General features: G+C 41.7%; 1 protein-coding gene across 7 annotated transcripts in view; it reads left to right on the top strand.

Annotated features, from left to right (window-relative positions):
- The window catches only part of nsd3 (nuclear receptor binding SET domain protein 3), a 29968-nt gene that overhangs the window by 3574 nt on the left and 4261 nt on the right, over positions 1 to 22133 (top strand). Inside the window, exons 2-23 of one of the 7 annotated variants that reach the window (XM_058411504.1) lie at positions 1351 to 2333; positions 3221 to 3362; positions 3508 to 3525; positions 3755 to 3909; positions 4944 to 5444; positions 6197 to 6311; positions 6389 to 6489; positions 6596 to 6641; positions 7635 to 7765; positions 7895 to 8014; positions 8259 to 8385; positions 8761 to 8958; positions 9238 to 9417; positions 13512 to 13661; positions 17614 to 17770; positions 18302 to 18504; positions 18735 to 18847; positions 18938 to 19207; positions 19549 to 19665; positions 20463 to 20604; positions 20920 to 21026; positions 21185 to 21386. In XM_058411504.1, the coding sequence (XP_058267487.1) occupies positions 1395 to 2333; positions 3221 to 3362; positions 3508 to 3525; positions 3755 to 3909; positions 4944 to 5444; positions 6197 to 6311; positions 6389 to 6489; positions 6596 to 6641; positions 7635 to 7765; positions 7895 to 8014; positions 8259 to 8385; positions 8761 to 8958; positions 9238 to 9417; positions 13512 to 13661; positions 17614 to 17770; positions 18302 to 18504; positions 18735 to 18847; positions 18938 to 19207; positions 19549 to 19665; positions 20463 to 20604; positions 20920 to 21026; positions 21185 to 21386 (4234 nt within the window). In that variant the 5' untranslated portion in view covers positions 1351 to 1394. Of the gene's footprint in view, positions 1 to 1350; positions 2340 to 3220; positions 3363 to 3507; positions 3526 to 3741; positions 3910 to 4943; positions 5445 to 6196; positions 6312 to 6388; positions 6490 to 6595; positions 6642 to 7634; positions 7766 to 7894; positions 8015 to 8258; positions 8386 to 8760; positions 8959 to 9237; positions 9418 to 13511; positions 13662 to 17613; positions 17771 to 18301; positions 18505 to 18734; positions 18848 to 18937; positions 19208 to 19548; positions 19666 to 20462; positions 20605 to 20919; positions 21027 to 21184; positions 21387 to 22133 lie in introns of all 7 variants that reach the window. The other 6 variants (XM_058411502.1, XM_058411506.1, XM_058411503.1 and 3 more) reach the window with 6 other exon arrangements.

Genomic DNA, 22133 nt, shown 5'->3' on the forward strand with positions numbered 1-22133 from the left:
GCGGCTATATGTAACTGAAATGACGCATCAAAGGGACCCGTATAAACGCATTGCTGAGAAGACAGACTAATGGGCTTGTGGATATCTTGAAAGTTTTTTGATATAAAGTGAAGAATAGCAGCAAAAGGTCCAGTAACTGGACCTCAGGTTCTCATGAGAGGTGCTCCCAGGACAAAATAGTTGCTATAGTTTTGGACGGATGCCTTCCTGAATGAATGTAATGTAGTCTGAAAGCGGATTGTTCGTCGTCGGCTAGACTTTGAGGTTGTCCTACATGTCCAGCATTGCCTCCCACATTCTAGTATTATGAGCAAATCTGGGTGAGACTGTGCGTAAACACCGGATACTTTTGGACTGTCCTAAACCTCAATCCTTTAGAAAACAATGAAAAAGGACACAAACATGAGCAGCTAAAACACAGAGCTTGTGTGTGTGTGTTTAAATAAAGGTGAGTCTATATAAGTAATGAAAGAACCTTGACCCTTTTTCTTTAAATTTTTATAATATCGAGTCAATAGTCAGACACAGATTTGTCAGTGCACCCTGGGATTGTCATCCTGGACCGTGGGAGTGTCAGTGTCGTGTGTCATGTCTAAGCAGAACACAAAAGACGACCTCAGAGTCTCGGGTTTTGTGCCAAGTGACATTCGTACATAGAGGCGTGCGACCGATGGGTACTAACTAATGGGTTTCGATTGTGATTGTTTATTACATTTGTTGGTACATGTGTGTGTCCGTGTGAATGAAGGGAATATCACTGGATTGAAGGAGTTTTCAGGCTGAGTGAACCACAGCTCTTGGATGAGACCCTCGGCAGCGTAGGGAACTTGTCATCACTTGCAGTCGAGCAGGAAACAGCAACACAGTGATGCGAAGTTGATTATTTTCCACTGACAGCATGTTTTGTTTCTGCTATACCACAGTGATTTGCCATCAGAACAACAGCGTACTTTTTTTTACTTTTAATGTGTTGGAATGTCCATGAAACTAATCCCTTACGTTGTGGTAGCTTTAAACAGACGTTCCACCACCAACTGTCTCTCTTATTCTGTCTCTTGAAGTTTAAGAAAACAAGCAAAAAATCAGCTGAGAATCCACAGAGTGCTGAAGCTGCAGACTCCTTATGTAACTGCTGAATAAACATCTTAAGAAAGAAAACATTTTATGAATGGTTTATGTAGAGCGTCCGAACAAGGCGTTACTATAGAAGCGAGCAGATTAATGCTGCTGGATTGTTGTCAGAGCGAATCAATCAGAGAGAGAATTCTGACCAATCAGAATGAAGCATTCAACAGAATCATCTTCACCTACCACAATGTGTTAATCATATTTTCTATCCCACCCCCCCAGACCCTGTACGAAAAAGGGAAACCTAAGGATGCTGGAGCAGAACAATGGATTTCTCCTTCTCTTTCATGCAAGGGATCATGGGAAACACAATCCAGCAACCGCCTCAGCTCATTGACTCAGCTAACATCAGACAGGAGGACGTGTACGATGCCATCAGCGACCCCGGGGACGAGGGAGGCCCCTCCGCCTACGATTCGCCCCTCGATCCGGGGTTCTCCTATCCTCCGGACGACCTAGGGGTTGTCACCAACGGTTACCAGGCAGGAATCGGCGCCTACGAGCAGCAGGCCAAGTTCGCTCTGTACTCGCAGTTCCCTAATGGCTCGGCTAACGGTTACGGCGCCATCCGCAACTACCACCCCGATCACGGGCTGATCTTAGGGGAGGGGACGGTGCTGAGGTCGCCCGTCGTTCAGGAAAAACCCTCATCTCACATCTCTTCCCCGCCTCTTCCTCCTTCTCACTCGCATCTTCATCACCACTCCCATACTCATCCTCAGCATCAGCCGCAGCAGCACCAGCCCAACCCTCAACTTTTACCTCATCACCCTCCTCCTCCGCCGCCGCCTCCTCCTCCTCCACCTCCTCCATCTTCCTCGTCTTCACATCATTTGCAGCCGGTTTATCCCCCTCCTTCCCTCATCCTACCTTCCTCTCCACCTCCCCTTCATGCCTCCATTCAGGACGTAGCCTCCGAGCCCGTCACCCAGAAGAAGACGAACTCCCCGGAAATCAAAATCAAGATCATAAAGACGTATCAGAACGGACGCGAGCTGTTCGAGTCGTCGCTGTGCGGGGACCTGCTGCACGAGTTCCAGGAGTCGACCAGGAGGAACGAGCACAAGAAGGAGAAGAGAAAAAAGAAAAATAGCCGACACGGTGCCTTCCCCGAACAGGAAGTGAAGCTCAGTGAAGGCCAGGCTGTGATACAAGAGCAGCAACCTACCCTGGGTCTCAAAAGCCCTAAAACTGAACCCAAGGAGGTGCGGGTGAGTGACGTGTGAAGGATTCAGTCAAAGCTGCTGTCTGTTTTAGGATGATCTGTGTATTTATAGCAAATGCTAATAGAAATTACGGAGAAATTGTGCAATAATAGAGGGGGTTTTTTTTTTTAGAAGCAGAAAACTTCCTTTCGAACTTCACAGAAAATTCAAACGACATGACGAAGAATGCAGAAATGATCTGTGGTGTATTTCAGTATTACATATAGACACATAGACGTGGTGAAATTGCTGCATAGTAAACAAAGATTTACAGAGAAACGGGATGTTTCAGAGGAAAGTCCTGAGTTTGTGTGTGTCTTTGTTTAAAGGTTGTCCTTTTAACAAGTTTAAATTCCATCCAAGTTGTGCTGAAAGTTAAAATTGTAAATAGACAGACATACTAGAGTTGTAGGTTGGGTGTCTGGGTGTTTTATTTATTTATGTATTTATTTATTTATTTTTTAAATTTTATTATAAATTTTTTAATTTATATTATTTATTTATTTTTATTATTTTATTTATATTTATATTTGTTTATTTTTTCCTGTCATATTTTCTAGATGTCCCCCCCCCCCAACATATACATCAATTATAAATTTAAAGCCCAGTGACACTGAACAGAATAAGAGATACTTAAGAGTAACCCTTCCCATCCAACACACCTGCCATGTTAAGGAACGTAGCCAGCTTTTGTTTTTTTGTGATGTGTTTTGTGTGTTCCTGATACACAACTCAAACTTGTATCATTCCCATAAACCTCCATGTCAGTGTCACAAGTCATCCATTTGGTGCTCAGGTAGTTGTTCCTCTGATCCTTTTATTTTTCTGTGACTACAGACAGTACTAGAGTGTTACAGATGAGAATCCACTGATGGTGTTCTGTGCAGGTGGATAAAATCGTACCATCTCTGTGTGTGGAGTATGAGATCGGGGATCTTGTGTGGGCTAAAGTAGGGACGTACCCATGGTGGCCCTGCATGGTCTCCTCAGACCCCCAGCTAAAAGTTCACACGCGCATTAACACCAGAGGTAATGATCACCTCGACACCTCTCACTACTGCCGCAATTTTACACCTACACCCTTTGCATATATTTATCTGCCTGTTAAATGCATTTATATTATTTTAAATCATGTTTTTACATAAATAATAGTCATACTCTTTACATTTCACAGGTGCTTCTTGTGTACTAGGTAATGCTTTTATAGATCCAAATCACTTCAAGGTCCTGACCTGTAATTCCCTCTCTCACCACAAGAGGGAGCTTGTGTTAACTCCACATGCTAATATGTACAGTAATAGTGATGCTATGCATCAGTGACACTGACTATCCTTAATTTATTTGTATTAACGTACATCTGCTGCTGTGGTGTGTATTCACATGGAGCTGTGGTGTGTGTGTGTGTTTTGGTGTTTGTCAAGGTCACCGGGAATACCATGTGCAGTTTTTCGGCAGTGTGGCCGAGCGGGCATGGATTCATGAGAAGAGGATCGTGGTGTATAAAGGAGAGAGTCAGTTTGAGGAACTGCAGGCGGAAACTTTACGCAAAACCACCAATCCCAATGAGAGACAGAAGGTCCACAGGGTTTTTATTATTATTATTATTATTATTATTATTATAGTTAAGTATTTTTTATAGATATAAAGAGTATTTGTTTGGTATGTTTTTTAATATTTAATTTTATTAATAAATAATTATTTATATTATTATTTATTATGTATATTAAGTAATGTATGGCTTTTTTGGCGTATATGCAGGTATTTAATTTCTACATAATTCTACATATTTTTTTTTACACATGCTTATGGCCTTTTTTAAGTAGATATTGTTGTGATAGGAAAAACTTGATCATTTGTTTTATATACATATATAAATATATAATTAAATATATTTATATTTATAAGTAATACAAAATATTTGTTTTTTATATATAATTTGTATATTTTTATATATAATTTATGCTTTATATAAAAAATTGTTATATGGATATAGTAATGTATAATTAAATATGTATATTTATGAATAATATAAAAAATATAAAATATATTTGTTTTTATATATAATTTGTATTTTTATATATAATATATATTTTATACAAAAACTTGATTATTTATGTTTTATGTGCGGATAGTAATGTATAATTAAATATATGTAAATTTATGAATAATATAAAAAAATATATTTGTTTTTATATATAATTTGTATTTTTAATTCAAAAACTTGATTATTTATGTTTTATCTGCTTATCGTAATATATAATTAAATATATTTATATTTAAAAAATAATTTTTTATTATATATAATTTGTTTTAAATTATTTTCAAAATATTTGCAGGTTGCACTCGCAGGGTTAATGTAGATTTTTAAACACGGAAGAAGGAATTAGTGAAATTCTATGAATAAGAATTTGTGTATAGTGTGTATGAGAAAGTGGTGGTCTTTTTAATTTTTTGCTGGACTTCCTTTATATTATGTACACATTTATTTTATACAGAGAGAGTTAGGTCTTAAGCTGTAGGTTGGTCATAAATGTAGTTTATCAGCTTCATTGCATAATATCTGTTGGTTTTATTTTATTGTGTAACGTAGTGTCTTTCTCACACACGTAGCTGCTGAAGCCTCGGACTCAGAGAGAGCGTGCTCAGTGGGAAGTGGGTGTCGGCCACGCCGAGGCAGCCCTCGTCATGACTCGAGAGGAGCGCAACGAGAATTACACCTTCATTTACATTGACAAACTGCCTGCTGACGAGCCCAGCGACGACCCCGTTACGCCAACGAGAATTAAAAAACGGCGGACAAAACGCTCCAAGAGCTTAAAGAAGGACGATCCTGCAACGCTCCCACGCCGTCAGCAGCCTCGACGCCAGTGCAGCGTTTCAGACACTCAGGAGGAAGAGGCGGAGCCTGAGGACACAACAGAAACGCAACCATCGCCCCCTCCGGTCCGGACTCCTTGGAGAACGGCGGCTGCTCGGAAGCTGCTTCCGCTCTCCGTCACGATGAAGAAGCTCAACGTGGAGATCGTTAAATGCGATTGGCAGCTGCCCAAAGAGAAGGTGGAGATAAAAAAGGAGGTGGAGAGAGACGATGAGCGAGTTCAGTCTCCGGAGGTAAGGTTCACTTCTGCTTTTCAGTACTGTACTTAAATCAAGGATGTAAAACCTACAGCTCATGGCCATGAGAAAGCTTCTAATCTGTCCCACCAAACGAATTTACAATCTGGGGTAACAAATAATGCTTTACCTTATAAGGAGATCACGAGAAACTGGCCAAGCTTGCACTCCTGTTGTTCCCAGACTCACTAGCCAATCCCAGGTTCGAGAGAGTGGACGAGCGGAATAGATCAGAGTAGAGCAGGATGCGATTTGGTAGCTTTATATGTCTTAGAGGAAGTATTTCACTCTCCCCTTACGATAGGGCTGTGTAGTTTGTGAGAATGAAATTGGCAGATGACCAAAATTGTCAATTTAATTAAGAAAAGCTCCACTGTTATTCCACAATGGTGCAAAATAGACTTATTATTAATAAAGGATATTAACTTGCTAATGATGTGCACATAATCCTTCTTTAGCAATTTCCTAAAGATCTAACTAACAGGTGCATCTTGTATAGTTTATAATCCAAATATAATCTAAAGCATCTCTTGCCCAGCGATTATGTACAGTCACGAACGCAGGTGTAGCACCTTCATCATCACGCTGTGCACTTACAGCTCAAGAGCAGTGTGTGAGCAGGAACACACTCGGTCTTGTTGCAGGAACCTCTGAGATGTACACCGTCTCTGTGCCAAGGTTACTAAGGCTTTAATCTTGGTTATAATGATGTAATAACACTGTTGTAATTGTTTTGGTTTTTACCCCAGGGTTCAAGCGATAAAGCGGAGGGAGAGACGTTCTCCAGTGAGGAGGAGAGAACAGCATGGAGCGAACCAGAAAGTGCAGAACTCACACACACTCCTGTTACCGAACATAGCTCAGGTACACACACACACACACACTGTACACAGTACATCTAAGTTTTTGCCACTTGTATTAACGAACGAACGAATGTGCAGAGTCGATAGAAAGGAAGCTGCAGCGGCGGTGTGTGAGGAGTCGCTCCGAGTCGGAAAAGTGCGTCGATCCGGTCCCGAAGAAAAAGGTCAAAAAAGAACAGGTAACCTTTTGCTAAATAAAACACTTGTTGTTTTATTTCATCTGAGCTGCAGCTGTTTATCGCCAGCTGTTACGAATATATAACGACTGTTCATGTTGGATTTCAGGTGGAGGCGATGCCTCAGATGGACTTTAAGACGGGATCGCAAAAAGGTGAGCCTTTTATTACAGTTTATAGGGTTGAACTTGAACCTTGAACCTTGTTATTTTAATCCACAACCATTTCCATATATAATCACTTCAGTATCTTACGCCAGATTTCTGTTTCCTACAGTCGCTGTTTCTCCCCTTGCTTATAAACATTTACATCTCTGGGATTTTGGCAGACGCTCTTATCCAGAGCAACGTACATTTTATCTCATTTTATACAGCTAAGCGATGGAGTTAAGGGCCTTGCTCATGGGCACAGCAATGAATTGGGATTTGAACTCAGTCAGAAATCCAACACCTTAACCACTAAGCTCCCAGTATAGAAATGCAGCCTCGCATTTAAAATCACATGGATCCGTATCGATCTGTTTACGAACAGAATTAATCACCATTGTCCATTTCTCACCAATGCTTAACTCTCCAACAACTTGAGAATGAGAAAATCACACATGAAAGTGAAATCTTTTAGAAATTAGAACTATTTCCGCAGACTGACATTTTGTTTAACTGGCTCCTCAAGCTTTGAAATTAATCATAAAGATTTTGGCAATATTTGTGCTGTATATAAATTAATGTCTTTTCCAAAAGACTAAATTTTACTCGGAACATTACAGGTTTTTCATTATTTTTTAACTATTTCGTGGACAGTGTAACCCGATGGATTTTCCTAGACTGCTCCGCATGTACTTGTTATTAGTTAGATTAGTTATTACTTACACACACACACACACACTCTCTCACACACACACACACTCACAGCATCTTAAAACCTAGACATACAGACAGGTTTTCCCTGTACTTTACATGTACATCATTTAACATCCTTTTTTTTTTTTTTTATACAACTGAGCTAGTTGAGGTTTAAGAGCCGTCCTTAAGGGCTGAGCAGTGGTAGTGCTGGGATTTGAACCGACGACCTTCTCAATCAGTAGTCGGCCATCTCAACCTCTCCACTTCCACTGCGTTACATTTACAAGGTGTTGAACTCTCTTACAGGAGCCAGTGAGATCTCAGATTCTTGTAAACCACTGAAGAAACGCAGCAGAGCCTCGACGGATGTTGAAGTTACAAGCTCTATTTACAGAGACACGTCCGACTCCGATTCCAGAGGCCTCAATGACATGCAGGTGAGACAGGCGCGCACACACACACACACACACAGGCACTCACTTGTGTCACTGTAATGTGATCAACTCAGAAACATGAGTTGGTGTTTTGTATTAGCAGTTGATCGTTAGTTTCTGTTGTGTGTGCAGTGTGTGTTTGAGAAACGTTCAGACAGTCCCGGTGCGGTGGACGCTGACGGCTCGGACGCCCAGTCGGAAGATTCGAACATCTCTCGGCAGGGCAACTCCAAAAAGGATATGGTGTGTCAGGTGAGAGTGATTGAATAAGGCTAATGCATATATAAAATGCTTTTCGTTTGTGTTTGTGTGGAAATTATAAACCAATCAATTTGTTGGAAACATTAATACCTTAATGTTGTTTGTTTGCCTATTATTATTGTTGCTATTACATGCATGACATGAGAACATAAGAAGCCATTTCATTAATCTTAATGCGGTGTAGTGATTGCAGAGGGAGCAGGTTTGAGATGTGTGTGTGTGTGTGACCCTTCAGGTTTGTGAGACATTTGGAGATTCCCTGCTTTGCTGTGAGGGCGAGTGTAACAGGTTTTTCCATCCAGAGTGTCTGGCCTCAGCTGGGGGAACAGAAGGAGAATACATCTGCACCGAGTGCAAAACAGGTCAGAACTTATTATTATTATTATTATTATTATTATTATTATTATTATTATTATTATTATCATCATCATCTAGTTAGTTTCCACTGTGTGCATACTTTATTAAATTTGTTGTGGCATACATACTGATTATTATTATTATTATTATTATTATTATTATTATTATTGTTGTTATGTTGCCAAACTTCTCTTTAATCTATTCTGAAGAATACAGTGCTGCTTGTTTCCAATTTAGCGTTGATGTGCAAAATGTAGGTCATGAGAGGGACAGGCAAGAGCAGAGTGAGGAAATTGGTAGGCTTGGTCAAATCTCTCTGTCCCTGGTAATTGAATTTAATACTTTTGCCCCTCTCTCTCTCTCTCTCTCTCCTTCTCTAGGTTCACACCCGTGTTTCTCCTGCAAACGCACAGATGAAGAAGTGAAGCCGTGTTCGGTGAGCGGGTGTGGCCGCTTCTATCACGAGTCCTGCGCATGGAAATACGCAGGTACTGCGGCCGAGCCACAAGGCATGAGGTGCCCACAGCACTGCTGCGCTACCTGCTGGCTGGAAAAGGACTCGCAAAAGGCCCACAAAGGTATGATTTAACACACACACACCTTCCTACATTCTCACACAGAGCAGAGGTGCGGAGAGTGCTGTACCAGTTAATTAGCTTGGTGTTTAACAAGCTTATTTACAGGCTAAATTGTGACATCTCACACACACAAACACACACACATACATGTATAAATGTGTGTTTAATGTATATTTATACTTGTATATATTTATACTGGAGTAAAATTTTGATTCATGTTTACAACAAACCTTTTATATGTAGGATTAAACACATGAACGTGTGTGTGTGTGTTGACAGGCCGAATGATGCGCTGTATCCGCTGTCCTGTAGCCTATCATGCAGGCGATCTGTGTATAGCAGCCGGGAGCGTAGTAATCACGCCTCACGTCATCGTGTGCAGCAGTCACTCGGGCACAAGGAGAAACGGCCATCTCGGCTCCTCCGTAAACGTAGGCTGGTGTTTCGTTTGCTCGCGAGGTGAGACTCGTTCCCCACTCAGCACAGAGCCAAAGAGCCGGAGCAGCCGGCTAGGCCTAAAGCTTACACACTCACATGGCTGGTTCTTTTACTGAAAGTGTGTTTACTGCATGTTGATGAAACGTTTCAGTCTTGCAGGCCATTGTGCAGCGTGGAGCAGCAGTGAGTCAGAGCGGCCGGAGACGTGTTTCTGCACTCGGCTGAGGAGCTTTACTGATAAAAGACCAGTTGAGGCCCCACTTGGAAAGGAAGACCATGCATTAAAAAGCTGTGTTGGAAAATACAAACGGGTAGAGGCCCTGCATATGTGCGTATCTGCACTCAGGAGCAGAGGCCCAGCTTAGAACAGTATACTAGAGCCAACACTTTGAAGGGCAGGGTCTTTAGTCAGAAGTAGAAAGATCAGAAATCCAGAGATTATGCTCATTATGGTAGAGAGACCCCTCTTGGACAGGTAGAGACCAGGCACTAAAACACTTTATTTAGCCAAATAACACAGGCTACACACATGGTGATTTGTAAGAGTATTGTGTTGCCTTTACAGTCACAAGCTTTTTGTGAAATAGCGTCACTCGGGATTCAGAAGTTTGTAGTAGCGGAGGCGGAGTAAACAAGCTGTTATGACAGCTGCACTTTATATTCACACGATATCACTAGAGTATTTTCTCTTCTGAGACTTCGGAGTGGGTTGGAAATCTTACGGACACTCCCTGCATGCAGATATCACTCTGAGAATAACACAGTCCCTATACTTAGTGTTAGTGTGTGCAGACACCTGCTGAAGCACCAGGAAGTCTCTGAGATGAGTGGAGAAGCATCCTCAACGTTATCGCGTCACTCTGTCTCACTCCTACTGCACGCGCTCGAAGCCTGCCTTTTCTTTAACAATAACATTAACACAGTGAATGTAAATGTATTTATGCCACAGCAACAGTTTGGTCAAAAATGAAACGTCCTCCTTACCCCAGCTGTAGTCTATCAGGTAAGACGTGCCTGGTATGTGACGTCCACTGGAGCTACCTCATGGACGTTATAGCCTCAGATTTAACTCTACAGCGAAACCATTACACGCTCACGTTGTTCGAGTTTTCTTCTTAGAGAACTGTCTACTACAAAAAAGTGAAAAAGTACAAAGTCCTGTCATCCACTACAGTGGACATTTATAAATTAGCTGTTTTCCTTACATAAGCTTAGTACGGAAAATTCACTCAAATATTGCTGAAATATTTACTTATAATAAGGAAGCGAAAAATAATGTTAAAAAGAGCATTTTAATGATGAATATTGTGCTTCCATAAAATGTGCTAGTCCCGATGGTGTCCATTTTGAAAAGACAAAATCAGGAAGTTGGCTCTCTCGCATGTGACATTTTAAAGGTACAAAAAAGTATTTTTTTTAAGGAACAACATGAACTAATAGTGTGAAATGTATAGCATGAGCAAAAAGTGAATGTCCACTACAGTGGACAAAAATAAATGGCCGGGTCTCTAGTACCACAATAAATCAGTGTAACTCATCTTAATGACTTCTAATATACAAAACTCTGGCATCCTGCCAGAGTATGGCGCTCACTCCGAGTGACTTCAGACTGAGATATGTACAGAGGAAGAGAGGAATTAGGTGCCAAGATGGCTGCTACAAGAACCTCAGTGACGATTTCTGTTCATTTTTCTTTATATAGTCCTGCGATGCTCAACTTAAGTCTATAGGCTTTTATTACTTGTTAGCCAGATGAACAAGTCCAATTAAATAAGCATCTTTCGGACACGCCCTGACCGACTGCAGCTTAGAGTAACGTGGCCGTTGTATACGTTTGAGTTTTGGCCGAACCGTTCCTCATACAGTGCGATCATGTTAATGAATAGTCTTCTGCTTCAGTGTTGTCTTTGTCGATGTAAATGTGCTTTTTCTAACCAAAGCCCACTTTTTAAAAAAAAAAAAAGAATATGCAGTTTGCTAACCTCTTTTTTTTTTATTTTTATTTTTTATCTTGTCGTCTAATCTTTTTTTTCCTTTTAGATGTGCTATGTGTTAATAAGCCGTCGGACCGTGTGTGTCTTGATAATCTGTAAACACTGATTCAGTGTGAATGAGGTCGAAGCGTGACTGAGACAAATGCACATCGTTTCCCGTGCGTGTGTGTGTGCGTGTGTGTGTGCGTGTGTGTGTGTTTGGGGGCTGAAACGGTGCGATCAGTGATATTATAAAACTAGTCAGTCTTCTGCAAACACAGCAAACTTTTGGCCAACAGATTGGAGTTAAAGTTATCAAATAATTGGTTCGATTTCTATATTTTAATCAAAACACTGGTAATCGAACTTCAGTACAATTCCAGAATTTTCCAGGTTGTTTATTCTCTTGATGAGAATGATGTAATAACGTTTAAAATCCAAAGCACTTCTTCCTGTTCTCTAGAGCACAAAAGAAGGAGGGTTAATTCATTGATTAGTAAACGCGTCTTGGGCCGCGTTCACGTTAATAGGTTTGCGTTTAAAGACGCATTTTTCCGATCCGTTTCAGCCTTCCGTCTACACCGAGGCGGCGTTTTTAGTCAAGGGAAACGTATCTTTTTGAAAGCGGATTAATTTGAAAGCGGCGTTTTCGCGTCACAGTGTGAAAACCGAGGCTTCTGAAAACGACGACGCATTTTTAGACACGTGACTCAGTCATGTGACCAATTCAGGAATGGTTTTGATGAGCACAACAAAAGGGCTTTTCACACTGTGCTTAACCCCGGGTTATCATCGTTCGAAACGCCCCACGGGTAAAGAAACGTTTGACACCTGTGGTTTTAGCACCGCTTTTTACACAGGATTATGAAACCCTGCTCCGGAGCAGGGTTAGCACAGCATTTGCGGTGTGAAGTTTGTTCAGTGTGAAACGGAGCGGTGTTTGCGTGTTGCTGCTGGACGCTTGGCAACAGAGACGCGCGTCTTGTAAACAGGTTGCCTGCTGTTCGTCCAATGAGTGACAGTGACGCCGCAAATATACATATAAGATCATTAACCCCGGGTTTAGGAATGTACAGTGTGAAACGTCTGTTAATGACTAACAGTTGACCCCAGCTATAGTATGAGCAGTGTGAAATGTGATTACAGATAACTCATTTATCCGGGGTTTAGGGTGACCCAGGCTTTTCCTCGACATATTGCCGCGACGTTCCAGAGAGCTGGAAAGTAAATAAACGTCAGGCGGAAATGGCGCAGGTGGAAGCGTCTCACCTTTCACTCATGCACTACAGGGACGTGAGCGTGTTCAGACGTTTCAGTGCGGGCAACCAACTTTTGGGAAATCGGTAACGTGGACAAAAACTCAGTTTTCCGCAGTTTTTATCCAGATTAGTGTAGACATAGCCTTGCTGTGGAATTCCTTATTATAACAATTTTGATTTTCTTTATATTTTAAACCTATTAATAAAAAGATTTAAGTCAGCATTACCTTAACAGTTGAGGTTTATTTTTCGCATCCATGTAGCACCGGACCATGAGTATATTATTAGACATTATTAATTTGTGTATTCCACATACGGTCACAGAAACATACCAGTGTTTTATAGCGTGAGTTTGCTCCCCACATTGGCGACATGGATCACTGATCGCACCTTCAGCCTTTCATAGATTCATAGAATAGAATTTCTCTTTTCTTCGAATGAAGAACACTTCACGAATAGTAGATGAGTAATTTTCATTCTTTATTGTATTGTCTGTAGAAATCCTGATGAGGAGGGTGTTGGCTTGGGAGAAGATGGAAAGAAACAAGTCTTGATAGTGTTGCCGATTCGATGGCGCACGAAATATAGTCATTTTTACTCAAAACGTGAGCCATTACCTCACAGGAAGCTAAAGAAAAAAATAGTGCTGGAATTTGTTGTACATGCCACAAAGCAGATCATTAGATTATAACCACGATTCCCAGGCCAACACTGAAATCTCCAAAATGTGTGTTTTCTTCTTTCAGGACTCCCTACATCCTGTTCAGGAGTCTGTGTGAGTGTGTGTGTGTGTGTGTGAGTGCTGTTTAGCTTGTTGTGTGTTCTCTGCAATCATGGGGAGTGTGATTGACTGCTCACGGGTTTTCCTGTTTGTCTCGTGTAGGACGCTTAGTGCACGACCTCACTGACACCGTATTAAGTTCTTATACGTTTAAGTCTCACTACCTTCTGACTGAGTCAAATCGTGCTGAGTTGATGAAATTACCTCTGATTCCTTCTCCTTCGTCAGCTACCCAAAAGAATCCGGCCAAAGGTAACTTCATGTTCGCTCCCGTTCCCTTTATTTACCCTGTCGCTTTTCACGCCTTTGCTCTCTTTTTTTTAAAAATTTATTTATTTATTTACTTTATTTTTTTATTTTTTTTTTGTTTTTAATTTCAGCTCTTCTAATTTGCAGCTACTAATGCAAACGCTGGACTTAAAATAACGTACGGCTCGCATAATAACAGCTTAATGTTGTTTAGCTCAGCAGTAAGCAGGCTCAGTCATGTGCTATAGTAGGCATGTGCTGATGATCGATGATGATCTGCCTCTCAAAAATAAAGGCACCAGCATTTTAAAGTGTTCCATTCAGAAGGAGGCGGCCTTGGTAGGGTTTTGTTTTTTGAGATGGTGATGCCCATTTATAAGGTGGCATAATGATTGTTGTCCTCTAGGTTTCTACTCAAAGGAGCGGTGTTTTAGCAGAGACATTTCAATATTTATATATTATGATAATTTTGCAAACTGTGGTAAAAGTTAAGGCAATTATCATAATATGAGAACGTAATATCAGCACATGCCTGGTATAGACGAGTAGAAATTGCTAGATGCTTTTACTGATTAGCGCCGAGGCCGTGCGCGTGTGTGTGTGTATGCGCGGGTGCATGTGTGTCTGTGCGAGTGCATGTGTGTATGTGCGAGTGTGTGTGTATGTGAGTAAGTGAGTGTATGTATGCGTGTTTTGTGGGTGTGTGTGTAAGCGCGAGTGCGTATGTGTAAGTGCGTGTATGTCGGTGCGAGTGTGTATGCATGAGTGCGTGGGTGTATGTGGAAGTACATGTGCGAGTCGGTGTGTGTGTGTGTGTGTGTATGTTCCAGTCGGTGTGTGTATATTCCGGTGGGTGGGTTGTGTGTGTGTGTGTGTAAGCGTGAGTGGGTGTGTATGTATTAAGTGGATGTGTTTGTATGTTCCAGTGGGTGTGTGTATATTCAGGTGGGTGTGTGTGTGTAAGCGTGAGTGGGTGTGTATGTGTAAGTGGATGTGTTTATGTTCCAGTGGGTGTGTGTATATTCAGGTGGGTGTGTGTGTGTGTGTATGTGTAAGTGGATGTGTTTGTATGTTCCAGTGGGTGTGTGTATATTCAGGTGGGTGTGTGTGTGTAAGTGGATGTGTTTATGTTCCAGTGGGTGTGTGTATATTCAGGTTGGGGTGTGTGTGTATGTGTAAGTGGATGTGTTTGTATGTTCCCGTGGGTGTGTGTATATTCAGGTGGGTGTGTGTGTGTAAGTGTGAGTGGGTGTGTATGTGTAAGTGGATGTGTTTGTATGTTCCCGTGGGCGTGTGTGTGTGTGTGTATGCGCAAATGTGTGTGTGTGTATGCGCAAATGTGTGTGTGTGTGTGTGTGTGTGTGTGTATGCGCGAGTGCGTGTGTGTATGCGCGAGTGCGTGTGTGTGTGTGTATATCTGTGTGTATGCGCGAGTGCGTGTGTGTGTGTGTGTATATCTGTGTGTATGTGCAAGTGCGTGTGTGTGTGTATGTACGAGTGCATGTGTGTACATGTGCGTATGTGCGAGTGCGTGTGATTGTAAGCGTGTGTGTGTGTGTGTGTGTGTGTGTGTGTGTCTAAAATCCAGCAGCCAATCGCACCAGTTGAAGTGATGAGGGTGAAGCGTGTACATTGTGTACATGTTGTGTGTTGGGTGTGTCGTCACAACGCAGACTGAAGGGGCGTGACACCAGCTGACAATAAACAGGAAATGAACTCTGCATCCGTGAGCTCAGCTAAACCTGAACAGGAAGTATCAATATAAGTACACTTTTAGCAGCTGCACTGATCCAGAGCAAGAGAAATACACTAAAGCCTAGAAAATAAATCCTTACTCTAGTACATATATACACTCTGTCATCATCCTGGTCTCATGCTGTTCCTCTAGATCAATCATATTCAGTCCCTCCAGGATTGTTTCGCTGGATGAGAATTAGACAGAGTTTTGGCCGAGTCTCAACTTTAAATCTGAGCAGAAATCTCCATACTTCACAAGCTCCTCTGAATATCGTGGAATTTGCTTGATTTATGCGATCGCAAAAAAACAGAAATCCTGGAGGAACTGAGTATGCTACAATATAATGATTTCTAAATGTGAAGCTGCTTTGGGGTGTATTAAGTTTGGTTCAACTGGTGCGACTGACTGACCTGCAGCCGGCTACAGGTTCCACAAACGGCTCTGTGTTTAACAGTAATAAACTGAAATAATCACTGACTCTATGCTTAAAACAAAATTGGAAGACAAAATTGCTGGAAGAAATTAAGCCTATATTTGGTGTGTGAATTTGCTTTATTTGTGCCCTGGAGCTATGTGAAGAATGCTTAGTGTCCTAACGATGCTTTGACCAACGCAGTGTTTAGTCTGTTTGACTGGATCCCTGCTGTGTTTTCTCCCTCAGTGCCGCAGGTGAGAACACATCAATCACTCGAAACCAGTTCACAAACAACTGAGAAAGAAATGCGACTCTGAATCAAACCCAATCAAGTGTGGTTTCTAGGGGCAAGCTGCTAAAGGACAGAGATCACTTATTAGTAGTCATTTTTTTTTAATAAACAGGTCATTTATGTATTTAGCTCCAGGTCTCACGAGTGATTTTATTTATTTATTTGTTTCAAATTTGTTTGTTGTTTTTATCGCACACTTTGCAAAGAGAAAGATGGTGATATAATTTGATCTTAGAAATATATTGAGATATTAGAAATATTTTTGTCTGTGTTTATTTTTGTTTGTTTTTATTTATTAATTAATTAATTTTTTTATTTTATTTATCTATCTATTTATTTAATATTATTTATTTATTTATTTAATTTATTAATTTGAGGGTTTTTTTTTAATTTAATTATATATATTATTTTATTTTATTTTTTGAGGTACATTATGAGTGACGTATGACGACGTGTAGGTGTGCAGTTGAACAATGCTAAACATTCACCACGTAGCTCTAGTACACAACTTCAAACACCAAAGACAATCACGGCTGATCGACGCCATTTGGGGTAAAGGAACGTTTGTGTAGATTTTCCTTCGACGACAAAACTCGGTACTTATTTTGAGTCCTCGAGCTGCACTTTCACGACACACACCACAAAGCCTTCTTTAAAAATCACTTTGGGTTTGCGTTTTTATCCACGTTCGCTTTAAGCTTATCTGTCATTATTCATTCATTCATTTATTTATTTAATCCAAACCTATTTTGGGTGGCAGCGTCTAAAAAATTCTTTACATTTTACTCCTCATTCATCATTTTTTTTTTTTTTTTTTTTTTTTTTTTGGGCCCTCATCATTTGCTGCACAGCTTTTTTTGCCATTCAAAATAGTTTGGGTTGCGATTGTTTTGCCTCTGCTATTTAGTGCAGGTGTGTTAAGTGCAGCTGGAGTGTGTGTGTGTGTGTGTGTGCGTGCATGCCGCTCATTATTCTGCATCTAATCCATTGCTCTGGCTGTGTCTCAAATCAAATGGCTAAAAATAAATAAATAAATAAACCCTAAATTTTCAATTTTTCAAATCTCACCATCGAAAGCCAGCCCCTGAAATATCCAGATCGTCTCGCTGCATCTCAGTTTGTTTTAACGCACCCTTGTTCACTTCCCCTACCATGATCAGAAGTTCGAGTGCACTAGTTTATTACTTGAGGGTGCATTTGCAGCATGACCCCCAGGATTTCACGAATACGCTCAGCAGTGAGTGTGGCTTTTAAACTGTAGCCGTGGATCAGTCTACAGTGACGCCTCATCCGTCACCGGACCGAGGGGAAGTGGACGAGGGTGCGGTAAAACCAGCCGTGCAGTCGTCCTCAGAGCGCTTAGCCTTTGAGACGCACTTGCTTCTGGGTGAGGTTTGGTGAATAGCAGCAGCCGCCGACGATTAGGAGCTGGGGCTTGGCCCACAGTAATGCGCAGGTGTGTTTTAATGTGTGTGTGTGTATGTGTGTGTACGTGTATATATGTGTGTAGGAGGAAGACTCCTGTGCTGCGAGGCATGCCCCGCCTCCTTCCATCCGTCCTGTTTAAATATGGAGATGCCCGAGGGAGCCTGGCTGTGTAGTGAATGCCGAGCGGGAAAGAAACCTCGATACAAACAGATTGTCTGGGTCAAGCTGGGAAACTACAGGTAAACATAGACATACAAAAGGATGAGACAAACTTCACACGCGACTGTGACTGACTTTTATCCCAGACTTCCTCCAGATATCCCTGGAGTTTATTGATTTTGGGAAATCCTGATGGGACTAAAGGTTCATAGTCCATTTTGAAACTAATAAAATAATAACACACACCCGCCCGGTTCAGTCTTCTGACCAGGATACTTGTTTCCGGATATGCAGGAGCCGGAGAGATGATCAGATTTTTCTCTCCAGATCCGCATCCCATTTTTACAGTACGGAAATTTCCAGCTGGAGGCTCAGTAGGAAATACTGGTGCCTGGGGGAGGAGTTAGCAGTACTGACACCGGTCATACAAATAAACGGTCAATCAAACAAAAGAACAGCGTTAATCAAAACATGTGCTTTTTCCACAATAGAATGCAACTGGTCTCAAGTTAAGCTGCCTCAACTTAAAAGTTTTTGTTTGTTTTTACCATTTTATTTCGACTGTATAAATAGTACACATTGTATCTGTTGTGATTTCTCTGTGTGTGTAGATGGTGGCCCGCTGAGATCTGTAACCCTCGGCTGGTTCCGTCCAACATCCAGAACCTGAAACATGACATCGGGGATTTCCCGGTCTTTTTCTTCGGGTCACACGATTACTACTGGATCCACCAGGGCCGGGTTTTCCCATACCTGGAAAACGACAAGAACTTCGCAGAGGGACAAATTGGGATTAACAAGACGTTTAAAAAAGGTACGGCAAGTTTGTGGCGTGAGAATCGTCCCTGTTAAAGGTGGTATGTTTTTCATTCCCATACTGCAGAAGATGTCTAACAATTGGAATTTTAGTTAATCTAAATAAATTTTGGATTATAATATCCTTTTATTAAAAATATTTTCACTTGTTAAGATGTCTGACAATGCAATTTTTACTGAACGTGGAAAGAATACTTCTAATCCCTTTATTTGTGTGTGTGTGTGTAGCACTGGAGGAGGCAGCGAGGAGGTTTCAGGAGCTGAAATCTCAGCGAGAGACCAAAGAAGCTCTGGAACAGGAACGCAACTCACGACGGCCTCCGCCATACAAACTCATCAAGGTACAAAAGTCAGAAACTCGCTCTTTATCACACAACACATTTATTATTCTTGTTCTGTTACTTTAAACCTGTATACTTTTCCATGCTCAGTGTAACAAGCCCATAGGAAAGGTGCAGGTGTTTATGGCCGACCTGTCGGAGATCCCACGCTGCAACTGCAAGCCGACCGACGAGCGCCCGTGCTCTCAGGAGTCGGAGTGTGTGAACCGGGCGCTGCAGTACGAGTGTCACCCTCAGGTGTGTGCCGCCGCCGAGCGCTGCCTCAACCAGAGCTTCAACAAACGGCAGTATCCAAAAATGGAGGTGATCAAGACGGAGACACGTGGGTGGGGCCTCAGAACCAAACAGGATCTCAAAAAGGTCAGTCAGAAATACCAGCAGGTGACGGGCGTTCCTGGGTGGAAAGTTAAATCTGACCAGAATATTTGCGCTTAAATCTTATACTTAACAGTATAAGATACTTAACATCAGGCAACTCTAGTGTGGCGAGAGCTTGTGAATCAACCTCTACTGATGGCCACCCAGAGTAACCTGTTGCTTGGCAACCTCAGGACATCTTTCCATGTCATCTCATCATGGCTAATAAACCACTGTTCATGTGTTCCTTTTTGTCTAGGGAACAGGACCTCGAGTGTGTTATTTTATAACGTGTAACAAATTGTAATTCTACGCATAGTTAAAACTGATGTGTGTGTTTGCAGGGAGATTTTGTGATCGAGTACGTAGGAGAACTGATCGATCTGGAGGAATGTCGACAGCGAATCAGCCACGCCAACAAGAACCATGTGACCAACTTCTACATGCTCACCCTCACCAAGGTAATATTTCTAACATGTTTAGGAAAATGAAAAAAGGTTTTAATGTTAATAGTACTGTAGTAGTAGTATTATGACATTATATAATAATATAAGAATACTATCATATAATATCGTACACTGATCAGGCATTACATTATGACCACTGACTGGTGAAGTGAATAACGCTGATGATCTCCTCATCATGGCACCTGTTAGTGGGCGGGATATATTAGGCAGCAAGTGAACATTTTGTCCTCAAAGTTGATGTGTTAGAAGCAGGAAAAATGGACAGGTGTGAGGATTTGAGCGAGTTTGATGAAGGGCCAAATTGTGATGGCTAGATGACTGGATCAGAGCATCTCCAAAACTGCAGCTCTTGTGGGGTGTTCCCGGTGTGCAGTGGTCAGTATCTATCAAAAGTGGTCCAAGGAAGCAACAGTGGTGAACCGGTGACAGGGTCATGGACGGTCAAGGATCATTGATGGACGTGGAGAGCGAAGGCTGGCCCGTGTGATCCGATCCAACAGACGAGCTACTGTTGCTCAAACTGCTGAAGAAGTTAATGCTGATAGAAAGGTGTCAGAATACACAGTGCATGATGGGTCAGGGCTGTTTTGGCAGCAAAAGGGGGACCAACATCATATTAGGCAGGTGGTCATAATGTTATGCCTGGTTGGTGTATATTTGAATTATAATATAGTATAGCATTATTAATAATATTATTATACTGTAATACTAATTTTACCACTAACATTAAAGTAAATTGGAGAAATCTGAAAGATCCTGGATCAGTTTTTAAAGGCAGATGTGTGTTTCAGGATCGTGTGATTGATGCTGGGCCCAAAGGGAACTTGTCTCGCTTCATAAATCACAGCTGCAGCCCAAACTGCGAGACGCAGAAATGGACGGTGAACGGTGACGTCCGCATCGGCCTCTTCACTCTGTGTGACATCGCTGCAGGTGGGAGAGCAAACACTAATCCAGCATTCTCATCCTTACTGCATCCAGCTCTGTCACTTAATGTTGTTGTTTTTTTTATTGACTTCCGGCTCTCAAATGCATGGTGATTCTTCTGTGGTTACATTTCAAATAGACGATAGAGTATACAGTGCACTAGATAGGGTACAGTGGTACTTTGTAGTATATATTGAACTTGCTGGTTGTATTGGAATGTCGAATCAAGCTTAATAATGGCAAGAAGAAAATAGGATTTGTAAATAAATACAAACAAATCAGAAAAGTTTTTATTGTGTGTGTGTGTGTGGTTATGGACAGACACCGAACTTACATTTAATTATAACCTGGATTGTTTGGGGAACGGGAGGACGACGTGTCACTGCGGGGCTGACAACTGCAGCGGCTACTTAGGAGTCCGACCAAAGGTACGCATACACGTGTTAGGTGTGTGTGAGTGAACATGTGCGTACAGAGAATTCTAATAGTTAAAGCTACTATTTCCACATTTAAATTTCTCCTCCTCTTTTTTTCCTCTCTGCTCAACCTCATATGTGTGTACCTGTAATAATCTTGTATCCCTTAGAGTGCTGTGGTGTTAGAAAAGGAGGAGAAAGTGAGGAACTCGAAGCTGAAGATGCGGAAGAGGAAGCTGAAGGCGGAAAGCCGCAGTCATGATTATTACTGCTACAGCTGCGGTGAGGGTGGAGAACTCGTCATGTGTGACAGGAAGGACTGTCCCAGAGCCTATCATCTGCTTTGCCTCAACCTGACCACGCCTCCTTATGGTACGCTAAGCCACACCTACAGACAAAACTACACTAACTACTGAGTTCATAAAGGCTTTGACTCACTCAGCGAATCACCAGAAAAAAAAACATTACATGCTTAATTGTTGCTGTTCTTTTAGCTTATTTGTATTAGTATATTAGCAATAGTATATTAGCTTTGTTCACTTTTTTTATTTTAGGAAACATGCAGAATTTATACCACAAGTTCACTCACTGATTCAGTAACTGACTCACTCATTGGAATTGTGGCTCACTGCATCAGTGGCTTACTTACTCGTTGACTATATGACTCACTGAATCTGAGACTCACTCATTGAAACTGTGATTCACTCACTCGGTGCCTCAGTGAATCAGTGACTCACTCCCTCAGTGAATCAGTGACTCACTCCCTCAGTGAATCAGTGACTCACTCCCTCAGTGAATCAGTGACTCACTCCCTCAGTGAATCAGTGACTCACTCCCTCAGTGAATCAGTGACTCACTCCCTCAGTGAATCAGTGACTCACTCCCTCAGTGAATCAGTGACTCACTCCCTCAGTGAATCAGTGACTCACTCCCTCAGTGAATCAGTGACTCACTCCCTCAGTGAATCAGTGACTCACTCCCTCAGTGAATCAGTGACTCACTCCCTCAGTGAATCAGTGACTCACTCCCTCAGTGAATCAGTGACTCACTCCCTCAGTGAATCAGTGAAGCTGTGACTCACTCCCTCAGTGAATCAGTGAAGCTGTGACTCATTCACTC

The sequence above is a fragment of the Hemibagrus wyckioides genome, linkage group LG16 (assembly GCF_019097595.1).
Source record: "Hemibagrus wyckioides isolate EC202008001 linkage group LG16, SWU_Hwy_1.0, whole genome shotgun sequence".
NCBI lineage: Eukaryota > Metazoa > Chordata > Actinopteri > Siluriformes > Bagridae > Hemibagrus > Hemibagrus wyckioides.